The 18905-nt window shown below is 43.2% G+C and overlaps 1 protein-coding gene and 1 pseudogene across 3 annotated transcripts in view; both read right to left on the minus strand.

The window, feature by feature from the left end:
* The window catches only part of LOC310868279 (crystallin J1B-like), a 41813-nt pseudogene that overhangs the window by 5365 nt on the left and 17543 nt on the right, over positions 1-18905 (minus strand). Inside the window, exons 5-7 of the transcript XR_014571067.1 lie at positions 13867-13962; positions 11175-11331; positions 9369-9484 (exon numbers count right to left, since the gene is read on the minus strand). The product of XR_014571067.1 is annotated as a crystallin J1B-like (transcript). The remainder of the gene's footprint in view (positions 1-9368; positions 9485-11174; positions 11332-13866; positions 13963-18905) is intronic.
* Positions 2770-4829, minus strand: LOC310868277 (E3 SUMO-protein ligase ZBED1-like). Of its 2 annotated transcripts, XM_083778632.1 has the most exons (4): positions 4349-4829; positions 3684-3870; positions 3040-3518; positions 2770-2807 (listed from the first exon to the last, which is right to left on the minus strand). In XM_083778632.1, the coding sequence occupies exons 1-3, from the start codon at positions 4732-4734 to the stop codon at positions 3042-3044; spliced, it is 1050 nt and encodes a 349-aa protein (XP_083634758.1). In that variant the 5' UTR covers positions 4735-4829; the 3' UTR covers positions 2770-2807; positions 3040-3041. The 2 variants fall into 2 exon arrangements, with proteins under 2 accessions (XP_083634758.1, XP_083634757.1); XM_083778631.1 differs by lacking the exon at positions 2770-2807 and having other exon boundaries at positions 2978-3518.

The following is an 18905-nucleotide window of genomic DNA, read 5'->3' on the forward strand; positions in this document are numbered from 1 at the left end:
CCCCCCTCCTCACTGACCTGTGCCCCTAGGCAGGCTCCTATGAAGGCGGCCCGGCTGGCGGTGCACCCCCCGCAGCGCATGGTGGTCCTGACGGCCTCGTCCAGACGGGTCAGGGTCAGCACGGCGTGCAGCGCTCCCTGGAACGCCCCGGGCACGGCTGGATGGACACAACGGGAACGCCGACGTAAGAACCACCGTCACACATTATACAGACACAACGGGAACGCCGACGTAAGAACCACCATCACACATTATATACAAGTGGTATAGGCTATATAGGTAAAGTATATAGCAATAAGTCCACGGGGGTGCAATAAGTCTGGGGTGCAGTCCGAAGAAAGACAAAAGAAGAAATTACAGTCATATCTGATTTTAAACCTGTTCCATATCTAGGTCTAAGATTTATTAGGCATTTGAGCCACAGACCACCATTTGATGAGACCCAAAACGTATAATATTTTGTCCCATGCTGTATTGATGTGGGTACCATATTATACGACAGGCATATAACAGGCAAACCTTGATTTAAAAATATCAGTCAAATGGAGTCACAAATGCTACAGCAAGAATCCTTTGTTATCCCCATGCAGTAAAAAAGAACGCGAGCCCCTCGCCTCAGCGGGTGGGCATAAGAAAAAGAGAAAGCTTGTAGGGGGGGGGGGGGGTGGGGGGGGGGATCATTAACCCATTTAGGCCTGACGTCAAAATTTAAAAAATGTCTTTTTTTTTAAATGTATTTTTTTTGGTGAAAAACCATGTTTCTATATCAGTGGTTCTCAATATTTCATGTCAAGGCCCCCCCAAAAAATATATGAAATTGGCCGCTGACCCCCCCATCTGAAAAAAATGTGTTGTTTCAGGGACCACGTACTCCCATGGAAGCAAAGATTTGAGTTAGAAAGAATATATATTCAAAGCTTTGCACCACATGTTCATGATCTTTTCAAAATTAGCAGACCTACAAGCTCGTAGCGCGCCACTCGGTGGCGCGCTACGAGCTTGTAGATCTGCTATTTTTCAATAGCTAAAGCATAGCATGATGCTAACACCAAAAAGGGGTTCCCGTTCAGAATGGGTTAATTCCCAGATCAAAGGTAGGAGCACCTTCTTCTGGAGCGAGGCTAACGGATGTGCTGACATGAGGAAGGGAAACGCCATGAAGCCGCCGCGCCAAATCAAACAGACCGCAAGTCCTGCTGGGACCTGCTAGCCGCGCTGGCTACTCTGAATGTACTTAACCCATTCTGACCTGAGATCAGATTCATACGAGGTTTCCACTGACTGGACACACACTGGTCTGATTAACCCATTCTGACCCGAGATCAGATTCTAAAAATGTCAGTCGTTATCTTCGATTTTTCAAAAAAATAGCAGATCTACAAGCTCGTAGCGCGCCACTCGGTGGCGCGCTATATGAGCTTATAGATCTGCTATTTTTCAATAGCTAAAGCATGACATGATGCCAACACCAAAATGGGTTCCCGTTCAGAATGTACTTAAGTATAAAGAGTAACAATACTCTGTTACCTGCTGTGACCTGCAGCCGGGCTGTCGAGCGCTGCACTGATACTCTGAATGTACTTAAGTATAAAGAGTAACAATACAGTATTAAAATACCAATACAAGAAAAATCCTGTGTTCAGTGTAAGTATTGGCATCAAAGTAAGTGCCGGTATACTTAACCCATTATGGACGGGAACCCCTCTTGGTGTTTTAAGCATTATGTTCTACTTTAGCTATTGAAAATAGATCGTAGGTCTGCTATTTTTGAAAAAATCGTGAAAATGCGTCGCAAATCTTTGAATATATATATATTCTTTCAGAGCGAACGTTTATAAATCAAATCTTTGCATCTGGGGGGGTCCCTGTACCTACATAATGTTCAGATGGGGGTCCACGGACAAATACAGATAATAACATAAAATAAATGTATTGCAAGAACTATACAACATTGATGTCGTCAAGGCTATACAGAACCATTGTCGCGTCCTTTTCAGGATGTTTTCAAGGCTGTGTACAGGGCAGATGAATCCAATCCTGGTTAGTTTGAGAGCACATCTTTCTTGGTATAAAAGCAGCAGTTTACCCTGCATGTCATCATCCGTGAGAGTGAGTGTAAAGGTTTTTTAAATATTAATTTAAATTTAAAAAAGCCACTTAACTCATTCAGGGCGGGAACCCCTTTTTGTGTTTTAATCATTATGTTATACTTTAGCTGTTGATCTACAAGCTCGAAGCGCGGCGCTGAGTGCCGCGCTATGAGGTCTGCTATTTTTTTTGAAAAATCGTGAAAATGCAGCCCAAATGTTTGAATATATATTCTTTCAGAGCGAACGTTTTTATATATAGTATAGTATGGTTATATATATATATATATATATTAGTGGTGGGCATAGATTTTTTTTTTTAATCTAGATTAATCTCACTGCAATTCTGGAGTTAATCTAGATTAATCTAGATTAAAATGGCTCATTTGAACTCTGCCGAAGGCATTGAAAATATGTGTGCGCTACCTAAATAATGACCAGAAGTAAATCCTTGAACGGGCCACGTGGCCCATTAGACCAGGAGCCCTATCATAATTGGTAATGAAAATATAATAATGTTCAATACGATGTACGTGTGTTATACATTGTTTATTCAGTTAAACACGAATAACCATAAACACGTTACCATACAGGCAATTTGGAACAGTGGGTGCAAGAACAACCCCCTTTTCTGGGATATGACATTAATTAAACTGTAAACCTAGAGGTGATGAAGAACTGTTTACAGTCAGTAGCTTTGTGACATGACTTGAGTCCAACCTCTACCTCTACCTCTTCCACCAGTCACTCACCTCCAGTGTGGGGCGTCCCAATCCCAACCCTGGGGCTTCCTATTCCCTCTCCTACTGTACCTCATCAGTACTGGGGTTTCCTATTCCCTCTCCTACTGTACCTCCATCGGTACTGGGGTTTCCTATTCCCTCTCCTACTGTACCTCATCAGTACTGGGGCTTCCTATTCCCTCTCCTACTGTACATGATTTGAGTCCAACCTCTACCTCTCCTTCTTCCACCAGTCACTCAGACACACCAGCTTGTTCACATTGTCTGGTGACAAACTAGATCTTTTTTTCTGTACAATGTGGCCTGCTAAAGAGAACAGTCTCTCGCATGGGACAGTTGTGGCAGGAGTCCCCAAGTACTTCTGGGCAATGTGGGCCATCTTACCATAAACAGCAGTGTGCTCTGACCACCACTTCAGTGGACACTGATCTAAACTGGCACTGGGCTCTACCTTGTACCTCTCTACAACATTGTCTACTACTGGTATCTCGTCTTCTGACTCTGACTCTGATCCCATCAGCAGTAGGGCTGTCTTCTTTTGAGGTGGCTCAGGGTTCTCCTCCCTGGGCGGCTGCAGAGCAGGTTCTTCTGCCCTCACCAAGTCACTCAGCTTTCCCCACACTGGCTCCCTCTCTGCTCTGGGCAGGCATTTGAGATCTTTGAAGCGTGGGTCCAGAGCAGTGGCCACCTTTTGATGAAAAATAAAATAAAGATTGATGGAAGAAAATGTAACTTTCTAAATCCTCCATATTTCTTCATGACTCATTCATCTATCCATTTATCAATCTTCTGGCTTAACAGTCTATAATGGTCAGCCAATACAGTTATCTTCTGGTCAGTACGTGTCACATACCTTCAGCCATTCCAGGTTTGTTTTCTCCCTCCGCTGGTTGAGGTCTTTGATGAAGGCAGTCTTGAAGCGCACAATGTAGGCAGGATCATCATCAGAGATCTTCATTGCTCGCAGGAGATGACACAGGGCAGGTAAAACGACAGAGCAGGAGACATACTTTTCCCCACCAAGGAGCTCAGTGACGTACCTACACACACACACACACACACACACACACACACATTAAGAGGGGTGAATTGACACCAAAAACGACGCCACAATGTCACAGCAGGACACACGCGCACACACACACACACACAGAGCATAGCACACAGACAGTACACACACACACAGACATCACAGCCCCAAACACAGCACAGCCACACACACACACACACACACACACACACACACACACACACACACACACACACACACACACACACACACACACACACACACACACACACACACACACACACACACACACACACACACACACACACACACAGAGCAGTGTGCACTGTGCACACACACACAGCCACACACACACACACAGAGCAGTGTGCACACACACACACACACACACACACACACAGCAGTGTACACACACACACACACACACACACACACACACACACACACACACACACACACACATAGAGCACAGCACAACACACACTTACTTGCATGGCTCCAGCAGTTTCTCCAGCTTTGCCAACTTCTCATATTCAGCATGTGTTGGGAGGGCCAGCTTGTGGGTCTGCTGAGCCAGCGTTGCGTGCACTGCGTCTCTGTTGCGCCTCAAACGTGTGATCATCGCTAGGGTTGAATTCCAGCGTGTTGGAACGTCTTGCACGAGTGACTCCTGGTCTTGTTCAAGGGATGCTTGCTGGGCATTCAGCTCGTCTGAGTTAGCCGGACTGTGTTTGAAATGTCCGACCACTTTTCGACACTTGGCCAGTACACCATCAAAACCACCATCCCGAAGTGACATTACAACGGCCCTCTGTACAAGATGAGCAACGCAGGGCAAGTGCTCAAATGGTAATATTCTCCCTGCTGCTATCATGTTGGGAGCGCTGTCGGTTCCAATGGTGGTGATTTTTTCAGCTATGCCCCACTGATTAGCGACGTCGAGAAACTGTCTGGCACAAGCTTCTGCAAAGTGGCGCTCCTCCGTTTTAATCACACCTGACGTTATAGGAGAGACAAAGTAGATCAGAATAAGTTTGCTATTAATAAGAGACTTACAATTAGCAGGCTGGCGTTGTTGGGGCTAGCTAGCAAACGTATAATGTTGGCTGGTGGTAAAATAAATCAATCGATCCCTGATAACGTTAGCTAAAGCTGTGTAAATGTTAGGCTGAATTAGCAATATTACATGCCGCGGTGGGGTTGGTTTCAGGTTGGATATTCAGCCAGGATGGCTGGGTATCCAGCCCGAGACCAACTTCACCGTGGTAAATTAATTTAAATTACATAACGTACCTAAGGCGAACGAGTGAAGTTCCCAGCTGACATCGATGAGTTGTACAGTAACGCCAAGGTAGTTGTCGTTTTTGACAGATGTCCAATGGTCCCCAGTCAGTGCTACACACGCCGCCCCGGCCAACTTTTCATCTTTCGCAGCTTTCTCTGCGGCGTACTGGTCATGGATTCTCCTTGTGATAGTTCGTCTCGCAGGTAGTTTGTAAGATGGGTCGCCTGTGGCCGCCTGGAGAAGAAGCTCGAGCCCATCATCTTCAACCACACTGATAGGCCGGCAGTTGATGGCAATCCACTGAGCTAGGAGGTTAGTTAGCTTGGCTGATAGAGTTGGGCTGACGGGCTTGCCACGGTTGCACTCAAACATTGTAGTTTGACGAACACTTTTCCCCGGAGCCATATTAGTGCTTGGCCCGCCGGCAGCTTCGCTATCATCAACCAACGCAAAGGGATGCTTGTGCGTTAGGTGATACTTCAGACTTGAAGAACTCCTACAGTAAGCCATTTCTGCTTTGCACAGGGTGCAAACCACCTTGTTCTTGTCGAGGTTTCCATTGGGAAGCTTCTTGTAAAGAAATTTCCCCTGAAGCAAACCTGGGTTCACAGAGTCCTGCATGCTGACGTTTGATGTGGCACGCCGCACTGTTCATTAATTTCACCCGTGTCCGGTTAGGTTAGGATTTGTTACCGCCCCGCTCTCAGAGTAATTTATTTCACCTTGTCCCTGTTAGGTTAGGACTTCTCCCTCCCACAGAGTAATTCCGGCGTCCGCCAGATAAAACTATCAAAGTGAAATTCCTAGTTTGCTTGCTTGATGCAGTCAATGCAGACCCAGCTCTTAGACCCAACTTTGAGAATAGATTAATGGCGATAATTTTTTTGACGCGCGATAATATTCTCGCGTTAACGCAGCACGTTAACGCCGATAACGGCCCAGCATTAATATATATATATATATATATAGTATAGTTTAGTGACTCTGCTGGCGAGATCACACGTCCAAACGTCAAATCTTTCTGGGTAGAAACCAGCAGTTTTTCCCTGCACGTCATCATCATGCGAGTGTGTTTAAAAGTTTTAGAAATATTAATTACATTTTTAAAAAAGCCACTTTAGAGAGTCGAGTCTAAGTAGCCTATTATATACAAATGATCAAAAATAAGCAGAGCGGTCCAATTGCAGAGCAGTCCATATTGGTTCAATAACACCTTTTCATTTGTTTAAAACTGTGCTGTCCTCTCATCTTCAGAGACTATACCTGTTCATGTTTTCACTAATCATCACTGTAGCAGATCCATATAATGCAATTAATGATCCATGTGTTATGTCTACGTTATGTCCATGTTATGTGAAATGTTGTTTTGTTGCAGCTTTTGTTTTGTTGTTGTTTGTTTCTTGTTTATCTAGGACTTGTATTGTTTTGTCTTGTTTTGTCTTGTCTGGTTGAATTGTTTGTAAATATAGTGTCTTTATGTATGAAGTGCATTTAGTGAATTGCGGAGCCTCTTGAAAACGAGATGTTTCATCTCAAGAGGATTGTTCCTAATAAATAATTTCAGACAATAAAGTAGTTTAATGAGAGAACACGCGTATTATTCGCTCACCTCATGCAGTGGCGTGCACAGATAGACACTAGGGGGTGCTAGAGCAGCCCTTTTGGTGTCGGCATCATGTTATGCTTTAGCTTTTGAAAAATAGCAGATCTACAAGCTCATAGCGCGCCACCGAGTGGCGCGCTACGAGCTTGTAGGTCTGCTATTTTTGAACAATCGAAGAACGACTGACATAGAAACGTAGCTTTTTAAAGAAAACTGTCAGGATGTAAGAAGACATTTTTAGAATCTGATCTCAGGTCAGAATGGGTTATTAAGGCAACCGGCCGGTTCCACGTGCTATAGGTGCCCTTTTTTTTCACTTGAGCACCTGCCCCTCTAAATGTCTGTGCACGCCACTGACCTCATGTGTTGGTGAACAGTACAGTGAAAGTACAGTGAGAGAGCACACGTATGTTGGCTCACCTCATGTGTTGGTGAACAGTACAGTGACAGTACAGTGAGAGAACACACGTATGTTGGCTCACCTCATGTGTTGGTGAACAGTACAGTGACAGTACAGTGAGAGAACACACGTATGTTGGCTCACCTCATGTGTTGGTGAACACGGCGGGTATGAGCTGTTGGGAAGTCCTGGCTAGGCTCTCCTTCACCTCCTGGATCTGGGCTGCAACAGAGAGATGATTTAACCCATACTGACCTGAGATCAGATTCTAAAAAAATGTCTTCTACATCCTGACAGTTTTCTGAAAAAGCTGTGTTTCTATGTCGGTCGTCCTTCGATTTTTCAAAAAATAGCAGACCTACAAGCTCGTAGCGCGCCACTCTGTGGCGCGCTATGAGCTTGTAGGTCTGCTATTTTTCAATAGCTAAAGCATAACGTAATGCTAACACCAAAAGGGGTTCCCGGCCCAAAATGGATTAAAATGCATTACAATTGACATATTTAGGCTCTTAATTAATCCAGATTTAATCCGATTTACAGTAAGCGGAACAAAAACAGATTACCATCAAAATACATCAAAATAGTCATCATGAGTCAGTCATACAGTACGTAAGCTAAGAACCTAACAGTGGAATATCTAAATATTGAAACTATGCGTATACATAGAGTGCTATGTCTAAAAGGTCACTGAGGCGTTAGGGCAAGTGCTAAGGGCTGATTCATACTCCTATTTTACCGCTGTTTCGGCGCTGTAGTGCCAAAATGATTTCGGCTCGTCAGACAATTTCAGTAGCACCGAAGAGCCGACTTTAGAACGGTACCCCCCCCCCCCCCCCCTTAAAGATTATCTAGTACACAGCAAGCTAAAAGAAATCAACACACCAGCACGTGAGGGACCAGAATACTTCAAACCCAAACAATTAGTCAAAAATAGAACTACAAAACGCGTGTTAGAGATTAAACAACGAATAACAACCAGAACCAGCAACTGCATTTACTTGATCACATGTGACAAATGTGGTTTACAATATGTCGGAGAAACGGGTAAAACAATAGGCACAAGGCTGGGACAACACAGATACAATATTAACAATGGAAAAAAGACAACCACAAGGTTTGTGCAACATTTCATGGCTCATGGCATGGAAGCTCTAAAATGCGCTGGACTTCAACACAATCCGACAGTAGGACAAAGACGTTTTAATGAAAAACAGTGGATTAAGAACCTCAACACAGATTTTCCTGGAGGCTTAAACATGCCTAAAATCAGATCTTGAACACAACAAAACTTAAACTCAGGATTAAACTGGAGAAATCTAAAAATGATTGGATCAGACTTCCTTTCGGATACATGGCGAATGCATTTATTCCTTGCATGACCTGAAGTCGCAACATGTGTATAGGCACAGTGCACTGAAGTTTTTTAATTCCCCCCCGAACCTCAAATGACGTCACATTGTAGGCTCTACAGCGCCGAAACCCAGTTAAATTCGGCTCTGAAATAGGAGTATGAATCGCGCCTTAGATTGGGGTGTGAGTTTGCTGTGATAGGAGTGTATACCTGCATCGATTGATCTTGGTACATATAGAATTTGATCTATTGTATATTCTGACCTTCAAATGTACATCATTTTTGTTTTGTTTGTATTGTTGTATTGTTCTTTCCGCTTTGGCAATGTAAACGTATGTTTTCTCATGCCAATAAAGCCCTTTGAATTGAATTGAATTGAGTTGAGTCTGCAGTTTCTGATCGCAAGTGGGAAGTGCTTTCCATGTAGTTTTTGGAGGAGCCAGAAGGGAGAAGAGTTTGGGGAGCATGCGTGTGAAGCGTTGTTGTCCCGGCCGGTGTTTTTAGTTAGTTCTGACCTGAGATCAGATTCATACTAGGTTTTCCACTGGACACACACTGGTCTGATGAACCCATTCTGACCTGAGATCGGATTCTAGAAATGTCAGTCGCTCTTCGATTTTTCAAAAATAGCAGACCTACAAGCTCGTATCGCGCCACTCGGTGGCGCGATATGAGCTTGTAGATCTGCTATTTTTCAATAGCTAAAGCATAACATGATGCTAACACCAAAATGGGTGCCCGGTCAGAATGGGTTAAGTATAGTGAAGGCACATGTCTGGAGAAAGGAAAGTGATGGCAAGGCGTGTGGCGTGCGTGCGTGCGTGCGTGTATGCGTGCATGCGTGCGTGCGTGCGTGCGTGCGTGCGTACCAACGACCGCCTTGTCCAGCCCCTGTGGGTTGCGTCTGTTGGGGTCACTCAGCTGGGACAACACCGCAGTCAGAGCGTCGGGGTCCGGACCCTTCAGAATGAAATGCTCCAGGAATCTGAGAACACACAACAGAGTGTAACTAGAAAAAGTGCCCTTCTGGGCACAGGTCTCCACCAGGATAGGAATGTAGGACATTGCAGCTTGCCTTCATCTGGTGGTTGGATAAAAGGGCAACAAAAGTTAATTATCCACAGATCCGTGCAGTTAGAGGTAAAAACACTTTTCGGCCAGTTATAGTGCCACCTTGAGGCTGAGTTGGAATTGTTCATGTGGCATTTCGTCCTCGGCCTAGTGGGAATGTGCGTGCACAATTTCACGGAAATCACGCGATGTGTTCATGATTTGCAGCATTTTGTTTGAAACTGAGCACTCCTGTGAACTTTGGAAGCCAATCTTAACCAATCAGGATAGAGTCTGAGAAATCTGAAAGACCGGTTTCGTTGAATGGCTCTAGAGAGACTGTGTACCAATTTGCGCGATGTTTGGACAAAACCTGTAGGTGTACTGTGCAAAAACTTGTTTAGCACAAAGCGGCCTCCTGGTGGCGCTATAACAGGCCGTTCTGGAAAGTTTGGGGCAGAGGTTCATCGTTGGCATCCATGGAGTGTGTGTGCAAAATTTGGCATCGACCGGGTTAACGGTGGCCGAGATTAGCTGCTCACGGACACACGGACGGACGGAGTGCAAAACATACTCTCCCCCCATGCCTTCGGCCTGGTGGAGACAAAAATCACGTCTTTAACCCATTCTGACCTGAGATCAGATTCTAAAAAAAATGTCTTCTACATCCTGACAGTTTTCCATTCTGACCTGAGATCAGATTCTAAAAGAAATGTCTTCTACATCCTGAGAGTTTTCTGAAAAAGCTATGTTTCTATGTCAGTCGTTCTTCGATTTTTCAAAAATATCAGAACTACAAGCTCGTAGCGCGCCACTCGGTGGCGCGCTACGAGCTTGTAGATCTGCTATTTTACAATAGCTAAAGCATAACATGACACCAAAAGGGGTTCCCCGGTCATGAATCCACAGGTCCGCCTGCAGTCCCTCCTCTTACCACTAGAGGGCCCCAACGTGCTTCAACGTTGGAGAGCCTCACTGGCCCCTCGGCGTCACACTGTCACACACACATGTCCTTATTTGGGGTGCCCCTCACTAACCTCGCCGCGGCCATGAGCGTCACGGCCACAGTGACAGACATGTCCTTATATGGGGTGCCCCTCACCAGTGTTGTTTTTGGCAGAACATTTTGATTTTAGTTTTTAGTCATTAGTCTTTTGAATAGTTTTCATTTAGTTTTAGTCACATTTTAGCCACCTGGAATGTGTTGGTGTTTAGTCTAGTTTTAGTCGACTAAATGTCATAAGATTTTAGTTGACTAAATCTACAGGTGATTTAGTCGACTAAAACGCGTTGTGAGCTTGTAGATCAGCTATTTTCAGCATGCAACCAAGTGTAAAATGACTTATACTGGATCTCTTGTCCACTAGTCCCTTCCTAACATTTTAGTCTAGTTTTTATTTCTTGACGAAATCGTCACTATATTTAGTCTTAGTTTTAGTCATAATAGCTCAGTTTTCATTTAGTTTCCATTTAGTTTTCGTCTGCGAAAAAAGGTAGTCGACGAACACTTTTCGTCTTAGTTTTAGTCGACGAAAACAACACTGCCCCTCACTAACCTCGCCGCGGCCATGAGCGTGACGGACACAGTGACAGACATGTCCTTATTTGGGGTGCCCCTCACTAACCTGGCGGCGGCCAGCGTGACGGCCACAGTCATGTCATCGTTCTGCGTGACCCTCACGGCCGCCTCCACCTTGTCCAGCATGTCGTGGCGCCCGGCGAACATGGCGACCGCGGGCGCCATCTTGGCGACGCCGTCCATCTGACGGTCCACCTCGCAGCCTGGGAGGGAGGAGCACGCACGCCACGCCACGCGCGCACAGACACAGACACAGACACACACACAGACACAAACACAGACACACAGACACACACACACACACACACACACACACAGACACACACACAGACACACACACAGACACACAGACACACACACACACACACACACACACACACACACAGACACACACACAGACACACACACACACACACACACACACGACACACACACACACACACACACACACACACACACACACACACACACACACACACACACAGACACACACACACACACACACAGACACACACACACACACACACACACACACACACACACACACACACACACACACACACACACACACACACACACACACAGATTTGTGGTTAATATTTGAAATTAACCTAAACTAAAGTAAAAAGCAGGTTGCCTATAATGATTGCATGCGGATATTATTGAAAAAAACCCAAGGTTGGAGCAGACAGTGCAAGTGAGTTATACTCTGTAGTGTGGGAGTAAACACTTTTCATGCCTATTACTGATAAACTTAATGTACAAATGTATGTGTCGGCTCAATGAGTCTCAAAACTGTATAATTATGCTGCTGTGTAACCCCGGCTTCAGTAGCACTATAGGTACCGGTCTGCTTTTTGGAAGCACTGGTATGAATGTTTATTGTAAAATTGTTGTTTTTATGGGTTAGGGGTGTTTCTTCGAATACTGGACAACTCACCCCGGTGCTTGCCCGTTTTTCCTCCCGGAATTCTCACCAGTGAGGGGGATGACTTTGTAATATGCTATTGGCTGTTTGTATTATTTTTGGGAAAAATAATATAAAAATGTGGAAAGGCTATATTATTTTACTTATATTGACCCTATAAACAATTTAGGATTATTTAGTATATGTAAGGTTTTGCCCCCTCAAAACGGTACCTCGTCAGATAATCCCCACATATCCTAACAACAACTTCTGTGAACAGACTTCACTGTAGTAGCTTTTCATAAATTATATTTGTAGTTTATCCCTCTAAGACCCGCATTAATTTCTACTTGCAAAAAATAGATTTCAACCTTACTACTACTTTGTACTACTAGGACTAAGACTAAAAAAAAATGTAAAAAAAAAAAAAAAAAGTTTGAAAAATGTATAATAATTATATAATAATATAATAAATTAATAATTTACATTTTGGGGATATCTTTCACAATAATGAATAAAACATGTTCTAGACATTCTAATGATCACAAAAAAACATATATTGCAATTAATTTTACCTACTTTTATTAGGGTAAAGGTCAAAAGTCTTAGGTTAAAAAAAAATCAAAATTGTCGAGACATTTTTTATTTGTGTGAATTTCAGCCTCTGTGGGGGGTATTTATATGCAAATATCATGACCAATGGCATTGAAATGGCATTGCAATGAACATCACTGATGACGTTTAGGTGAAAAAAGAACAGAAAAAATATATAATAATTTAGTAATAAAATAAAATAAGATTGTTGCTAAAAAGCAACGCTGGGTCTTAGAGGGTTATAGTTTATAGAAATTCAAAGTCCAGCCGTCTGCTGTCCAGCCTCTCCCACCCCTCACTGGGGAAGATTCTGGGAGGAAAACAGAAACGGGGTGAGTTGTCTTGTTACCTGTAGACCTGTTGTCTGTATGTCGTTTTTTATGTTGTCTGTTTTTTATTGGACCCTGAGTCGATATTAGCCTATGTGTATCATATGTGCGTGCGCCAGTGTTGTTTTCGTCGACTAAAACTAAGACGAAAAATGTTCGTCGACTACCTTTTTTCACTGACAAAAAACGAATGGAAACTAAATGAAAATTAAGCTACGATGACTAAAACTAAGACTACATATACTGAAATTTCGTTGACAAATAAGAACTAGACTAAAATGTTATAGGAAGGGACTAGTGGACAAGAGATCCAGTATAAGTAATTTTACACTTTGGTTGCATGCTGAAAATAGCCGATCTACAAGCTCACAACGCGTCGCGACGCATTGTGAGCTTGTAGATCGGCTATTTGTAGTGTAAAAACTTGTAAAACTTGTAAAAACTTGTAGTGTAAAAACTTGAAGTGTAAAAACACTCATTACGACGGCATCAAGGCCCACCAAAACACATTTTAGTCGACTAAATCAACTGTAGATTTAGTCGACTAAAATCTTATGATATTTAGTCGACTAAAACTAGACTAACTAGACTAGACTAAACTAGACTAACAATAAAACATTCCGGGTGACTAAAATGTGACTAAAACGAAATGAAAACTATTCAAAAGACAAAGACAAAGACTAAAACTAAAATAGAAATTTGCTGCCAAAAACAACACTGGTGCGTGTGTGTGCGTGTGTGTGTGTGTGTGTGTGTGTGTGTGTGTGTGTGTGTGTGTGTGTGTGTGTGTGTGTGTGTGTGTGTGTGTGTGTGTGTGTGTGTGTGTGTGTGTGTGTGTGTGTGTGTGTGTGTGTGTGTGTGTGTGTGTGTGTGTGTGTGTGTGTGTGCGTGTGCGCGTGTGCCCTTACCGGTCTCCTCTCTGCCACTGTCCACGTTCCTAAAGAAGGCCTTCAGGCTGGCGTTCATCCAGGGACCGTCGATGGGGAGCACTGTCTTGGGGCCCGCTGGAGGTAAAGGTGTTATACATTTAACCTTAATTCTGACCTGAGATCAGATTCATACGAGGTTTCCACTGGACACACACTACTGGTCTGATTAACCCATTCTGACCTGAGATCAGATTCATACGAGGTTTCCACTGGACACACACTACTGGTCTGATTAACCCATTCTGACCTGAGATCAGATTCTATATAAAAATGTCAGTCGTTCTTCGATTTTTCAAAAATAGCAGACCTACAAGTTCATGAACTTGTATAGATCTGCTATTTTTCAATAGCTAAAACATAATGTAATCCTCCCAGAATTGCAAAGACTTGAGTTAAAAAACTTTCGCTGTGCAAGAATATATATTCAAAGGTTGAATATGTGCCGCGCTACGACGAGCTTGTAGATCTGCTATTCTTTCAAAAGCTATAAAGTTTATAATAATGGTTAAAACACCAAAATGGGTTAATATACGACTTATAATGGATCTGTCTGTCAGGGTCAGAGGGGAGGGGAAACGTAAAGACGTTTTCCATTCTGACCTGAGATCAGATTCTAAACATGTCCTTCTACATCCTGACAGTTTTCCATTCTGACCTGAGATCAGATGCTAAAAAATGTCTTCTACATCCTGACAGTTTTCCATTCTGACCTGAGATCAGATTCTAAAAATGTCTTCTATGTCCATGACAGTTTTCATTCTGACCTGAGATCAGATTCTAAAAAATGTCTTCTACATCCTGACAGTTTTCCATTCTGACCTGAGATCAGATTCTAAAAAATGTCTTCTACATCCTGACAGTTTTCATTCTGACCTGAGATCAGATTCTAAAAAATGTCTTCTACATCCTGACAGTTTTCCATTCTGACCTGAGATCAGATTCTAAAAAATGTCTTCTACATCCTGACAGTTTTCCATTCTGACCTGAGATCAGATTATAAAAATGTCTTCTACATCCATGACAGTTTTCCATTCTGACCTGAGATCAGATTTAAAAAATGTCTTCTACGTCCATGACCGTTTTCATTCTGACCTGAGATCAGATTCTAAAAAGTGTCTTCTACATCCTGACAGTTTTCCATTCTGACCTGAGATCAGATTCTAAAAAATGTCTTCTACATCCTGACAGTTTTCATTCTGACCTGAGATCAGATTCTAAAAAATGTCTTCTACATCCTGACAGTTTTCATTCTGACTTGAGATCAGATTCTAAAAAATGTCTTCTCTACATCCTGACAGTTTTCATTCTGACCTGAGATCAGATGCTAAAAATGTCTTCTACATCCTGACAGTTTTCTGAAAAAGCTATGTTTCTATGTCAGTCGTTCTTCGATTTTTCTAAAAATAGCAGACCTACAAGCTCGTAGCGCGCCACTCGGTGAGCTTGTAGGTCTGCTATTTTTAAATAGCTAAAGCATAACGTAACGCTAACACCAAAAGGAGTTCTCGCCCAAAATGGGTTAAAATAACACCATATTGGGTTCCCTCTGACTGTCTGAGACGCAGCCAGAGACGTCTGACAAAGCTACTTTTGGCTCCTCGGGTTTCTCGAGGTGAGAGAGAGAAACCTGGTGTAGAATTATTATAAATATACCCATGTGACTAAAATATGGGACAGAGCACAGCGGGGGTACAGTATACGTGCGAAACGGTTTTTCCATTTAACCCATTTTGACCCGGGAACCCCTTTTGGTGTTTTAAGCTATTGAAAAACAGCAGATCTACAAGATCGTAGCGCGCCACCGAGTGGCGCGCCACGATCTTGCAGGTCTGCTATTTTTGAAAAATCGTGAAAATGTGGCACAAATTTGGAATATATATTCTTTCAGAGCGAACGTTTTTAACTCAAATCTTTGCTTCTGGGTGGGGTCCCTGGAACAACATATTTTCAGATGGGGGTCGATGGCCAAATACTTTTTTTTTTTGGGGGTCCTTGACCTGAAATAGTTTGAGAACCTCTGACATTAGAAACATGGGGTTTTTCAGAAAACTGTCACATTTTGTAGAATCGAGCTCAGGCCTGAATGGGTTAAAAAATCACGTGGCTCGGTGGGTAATCCTATAGGCGCGTACGGAGGAGCCTGTGATCTCGCAGTCGATTGTGACACATTTGGGCTGTTGCCTCCCTCGGCTTTCTAGACTGTTTGCTTAGAGAGGAATAACCCGTTTATAGAACAAAATGTCTTCTAAATCCCGACTGTTTTCTGAAAAAAAAAAAAAACCTATGTTTCTATGTCAGTGTTTCTGTTTGAAATTCTTCTTTAGGAGCAATCCTCTTGAGAGGAACCATCTCGTTTTCAACGGGCTCCGCGATTCACTAAATACACTTCATACATAAAGACACTTTATTTACAAACAATTCAACCAGACAAAATAAAACAAGACAAAACAATACAGTTCCTAGATAAACAAGAAACAAACAACAAAAAACAACAAAACAAAAACTGCAACAAAACAACATTTCACATAACATGGACATAACGTGTTATTTCTACGTTATGTCCATGTTATGTGAAATGTTGTTTTGTTGCAGTTTTTGTTTTGTTGTTTTTTTGTTTTGTTGTTGTTTGTTTCTTGTTTATCCAGGAATTGTATTGTTTTGTCTTGTTTTGTTTTGTCTGGTTGAATTGTTTGTAAAAAAAAGTGTCTAAGTATCAAACATTTTCATGTCAAGGACCCCCAAGATTATATGTAATTGGCCGCCGACCCCCATCTGATAATATGTTGTTCCAGGGACCCCCCCTCCCAGAAGCAAAGATTTGAGTTAAAAACGTTCGCTCTGAAAGAATATATATTCAAACATTTGGGCCACATTTCTCACGTTGTTTCAAAAATAGCAGACCTACAAGCTCGTACTCCGTGTATATCTGCTATTTTCTCAATTGCTATTTAACCCATTCTATGCGGGAACCCATTTTGGTGTCAGCATCATGATATGCTTTAGCTATTTAAAAATAGCAGATCTACAAGCTCATAGCGCGCCACCGAGTGGCGCGCTACGAGCTTGTAGGTCTGCTATTTTTGAAAGATCGAAGAACGACTGACATTTTTTTTGAATCTGATCTCAGGTCAGAATGGGTTAATCAGACCAGTGTGTGTCCAGTGGAAACCTCGTATATGAATCTGATCTCAGGTCAGAATGGGCTAAAGTATATAACATTACACTTAAAACACCAAAAGGCTAGGGTTCCCACCCAAAATGCGATAAAGACATTTTCTTCTAGCGCTATAACCGTTTAGCTGGAACATTATGGCTCTCTGTGAAATTAGCAGGAACTCTATTATAATAACGTGACTGACTGTGGAAAAAAACCACCAAATGTACAGTAGGCCTACCCTCAAAGAGGGAAGGGTGAGAGCATGGCATATTTTCCACACAGAGAGGTACAGTAATTCCCCAGTGAGCAGTTTCAGTTGGGACATACTGTAAAACACGTAATCGGTGTTATCGGAAAAGTGCTCGCTCGTTTCTCATGTCCCCCGTCATCAACTATTAACTTATTTAACCCATTCTGACCTGAGATCAGATTCATACGAGGTTTCCACTGGACACACACACACTGGTCTGATTAACCCATTCTGACCTGAGATCAGATTCTAAAAATGTCACAGTCGTTCTTCGATTTTTCAAAAATAGCAGACCTACAAGCTTGTAGCGCGCGGTCGGTAGCGCGCTATGAGCTTGTAGATCTGCTATTTTTCAATGGCTAAAGCATAACATGATGCTAACACAAAAATGGGTTCCCGTTCAGAATGGGTTAAAAGTAACTATTAACTCTGTTATTTGATGATGAGATACAATTTACAATTTAGGCATTTATCAGACGCTCTTGATCCAGAGTGACTTACATTAAGCAAAAACAAAGCATGGCGTACATCACATTATATAAAAAGTAGTTATCATGAATCAAACTAAGAACGTACTGTAACAGTGGAGTATCTATGTCAGCTATAAATACTATACTATAGTATATATTATACAATATACATGTTGTGGCATGTCGCTAGGCAACAGGCCGCCAGGTAGGCATGGGTCCCGAGAGAGCCAGTGGGAGAGAGGCAGAGTGCAGCAGAGAAGGCCACGCCCACCACTCGGCCAGCTGGTAGACAGCCGCTACGTGCCCGCCTACATGTTGTCTCAAGTTCATGAATACCAATCAAGGCCACCTGTGGAGCCAGACAGAGAGACAACATGTAGGCGAGGCTGCCTCTGCCCTCACTTCTCCCATGACGCTCTCAGAGACAGGTCGGGCCATGCACTGGCGGTAAGCGACTCCACTCACACACACACACACAACTCACAGCGTTCTGTATGTGAAGGGGCAAAGCACTAATTCATCTCTCTCTATCCCATATACAGGCAACACGCTCCGGATACTAATTCCATTTACTCACAAACCCACTGGTGAGATTGAGACGGGGAAGGGAAAGCCCCCGTCAGTGTGTCTCAAACCAGGCGGGACATTTATAAGACTGTCACAGATTCTCCGTGAGGAGGGGTAGGGATAGAGCCGGCCAGCGCCACCCTTAGGGAAAGAGGGGAAAGCCTGGAGCTCCCACCACTGACATTGCTTATAAGTTGTACATTATGATTTGATGATTTTGATCGCATGTCCAAACCCACGGATCTGTATATAATAAAACCGCCTGTAGGCGAGATGCTGTACCACTGAGTGTCCTGGTGTCGTTCAGTCCCCACAAGTGGTGGAGAATAGTGGGATTTTACAAACTGAACCACACCGACCTCTCCGGGACAGATGGATAGGGACCAGGCAATTGACGCGCTCCTCCAGAGCCAAAACATTTTACAAGCTTCTGTCCATGAGTTAGTACGCCATTTCCATAGAGAGGCTAACGTTGCGCGCAACCCAGCCGAAGTACTCACTAAGCTCACGCCAGAAGATGACATCGAGACGTACATTGACTTGTTTGAGCGCACAGCGGCTCGAGAGCGTTGGC

Source organism: Protomyctophum parallelum, assembly GCF_964188405.1.
Source record: "Protomyctophum parallelum genome assembly, chromosome: 12".
NCBI classification, from domain to species: Eukaryota; Metazoa; Chordata; class Actinopteri; order Myctophiformes; family Myctophidae; genus Protomyctophum; species Protomyctophum parallelum.

Excerpts from the sequence above, each read along its gene's own strand:
- LOC310868277 (XM_083778632.1), bottom strand. The coding sequence starts at position 4,734 with ATGATAGCAGCAGGGAGAATATTACCATTTGAGCACTTGCCCTGCGTT. Across the intron at positions 3,871-4,348 it reads AAACTGCTGGAGCCATGCAA|GTACGTCACTGAGCTCCTTG; the intron begins GTAAGTGTGTGT and ends GTGTGTGTGTAG. Across the intron at positions 3,519-3,683 it reads CAAACCTGGAATGGCTGAAG|GTGGCCACTGCTCTGGACCC; the intron begins GTATGTGACACG and ends TTTCATCAAAAG.